Below are 2112 nucleotides of genomic sequence, written 5' to 3'. Positions count from 1 at the left end.
ATGGTCATCGTTTGTTAAAAGAATTTGAATATATTCAGGCGCTATCCGTTGCATTTTCAATCTAAGGCTTAACTTCATGTTTTATTCAAATGAATTTTGCAAATTAATTCGAATTAATTTCATTTGCATGATGATACCTGAATAGAACACTTTGATTTCTTCATTAAATCGTTGCTGTAGTGAAATGAATTAATATAGATTGATAACTAATTGTATAGAAAAAACGTAAAATGACATTTTGAACTGTAAATACTTGATATATGGTTCGTTTAAGCAGAGAAATATTGAAATGAGTAAAGGTTGACCCTTTGAAGTCAGTATTCAAATAATACACATCGGTCAAATGAAATTTGGTGGCAAACAAGCGACTGAAAAAAATATTGGCTGTATTTCGGTCAACAATGCCCGGTGCATGGACAATATGTTCTTACATATTGAAGTGACAGTGCGAATTTGATTAAAAACTTTCCCACGGTTGAAAATTCCTACTCGGCCGAAGGTCAAACATTTTATGAATTGATTTATTCCCTTAAATAGCTTAACGAACAATTTTGGTCCTTGTTTCAAAATAAAAATACAAAAAATGATCGAAAACAATCCATTTTTACTTCGCAAATATTTGATTATTTCTTCTGGAATTGTCGTTGTTCTATTTGAAGTGGGTTTTCATTAGTCACTTCGATCACAAGATGGGTTTTCACACGAATATCTTCAAATTTTAAATTGGTAGTGAACTTGAATCGCCTTAACAGATGAGCCAGAGTAATTTTGGCCGAAATCATAGCGTATTTCATTCCAATGCAATTTCTTGCTCCACCTGAGAATGGAATGTAGCTGAACGGTGGTCGTTTCGCAACATTTTCGGGTAGAAATCTGTCTGGGTTAAATTCAAATACATTTTCTCCCCAAATCTTTGGATTCCGGTGCAAATGCATGATATTTATCAACACCATTGAGCCTTGCGGAACAGTTCCTTTACGCAATTCAATATCAGCGGAGGGCTTTCGTACAATGAATGGAACTGGAGAGAGCAGACGCATTGATTCTTTGATAACATGATCCATATAATGCATAGCGCTCGAATGAGTTTGAGAGACGTCACAATCGGCCGACTCAAAAATCGATCTCAGCTCTTCAACAACCAACTCTTGATGTTTCTGATTGATGGCCAACATCAACAAGGTACCGAATATAGTGATCGACGAAGTATCGATGCCTGCGAGAATAACAACCCGCATTTGATCCAGAACGTTTTCACTATTTAAAATGCCCTCTTGTTCCAAAATCAAGCATTTTTCGAGGAAGTCGGCCGTATTTTGCTCCTTCACTATTTCTAAGCGATCGATTCCTTGCGTTTTAAGTGATTCCAATTCATTCACCTTCCCATTGTAAATTTCATCTATTACAAGATTACCATCCCGAAGTGGGATCCGTCCGTCGCGACCTACTTTCGACAAGTTGTACATAAAATCCCATCTTAACCAAAATCGAGTAATTCGGTATTGAACGTTGGTCATAATCAACTTGACGGTTTCGTATAAAAATGCGCCCCGCTCCGATTGCAGGCTCATTTCAGTTCCCATCGTTGTTCTTGCAATCATATCTGTATTGGATATATGAATTTTAGCACAAATCTAAAACGAATTTGCAAAAATAATATAGTGAAGTACCTATCATGCAGATGAATATGGTTCGATACAAATCGCCTGCTTCACTGAGAAATGGTTCCATCTGCTGAAGCAAAATGCGCGATTTATCGTTCAACTGTGGTATGTAACTTTGTAATACTTTCACACTGAATGCTGTATTCAATGCACGACGCTGTGGCTTCCAGATTTCTCTGTCCGTAGCAATGATCGAAGTTTTACAATGGAATTGATCGTAAAAATATGGCTTGTTCAGACAGTCATCGCTTGTTAAAATAATCTGAATATCTTCTGGTTCACAAATTCCAATGACTAAGATTGGCCCTAACCATGCTTTCCATGGTGTTGTTTTAACTTGCTTAAACATGTTAAGTACTATATCGATAATTTGATCATTCGGCTTCCCAATAAAACGACCAGCGACACCAAGAATCGGTATTTCTTTCGGTGACTCAAAATTTCGTAG

The 2112-nt window shown here is 36.7% G+C and overlaps 1 protein-coding gene across 1 annotated transcript; it reads right to left on the bottom strand.

The window, feature by feature from the left end:
• Positions 1-623: 623 nt before the first annotated feature.
• On the bottom strand, positions 624-2096 carry LOC129573162 (probable cytochrome P450 313a4). Its single transcript, XM_055453455.1, has 2 exons — positions 1671-2096; positions 624-1603 (listed from the first exon to the last, which is right to left on the bottom strand). Exons 1-2 carry the CDS (start codon positions 2011-2013, stop codon positions 624-626), a joined length of 1323 nt encoding a protein of 440 aa, XP_055309430.1. The 5' UTR covers positions 2014-2096.
• Positions 2097-2112: the final 16 nt, after the last annotated feature.

This window comes from Sitodiplosis mosellana, unplaced genomic scaffold, assembly GCF_009176505.1.
Source record: "Sitodiplosis mosellana isolate CC-2019 unplaced genomic scaffold, AAFC_SMos_1.0 Smas_scaffold_5977, whole genome shotgun sequence".
NCBI lineage: Eukaryota > Metazoa > Arthropoda > Insecta > Diptera > Cecidomyiidae > Sitodiplosis > Sitodiplosis mosellana.
This window is presented reverse-complemented; position numbering and strand designations above follow the sequence as displayed.

Coding starts and splice junctions, on each gene's coding strand:
- LOC129573162 (XM_055453455.1), bottom strand. CDS start 2,013: ATGTTTAAGCAAGTTAAAACAACACCATGGAAAGCATGGTTAGGGCCA. Junction 1,604..1,670: donor CATATTCATCTGCATGATAG/GTACTTCACTAT, acceptor TATCCAATACAG/ATATGATTGCAAGAACAACG.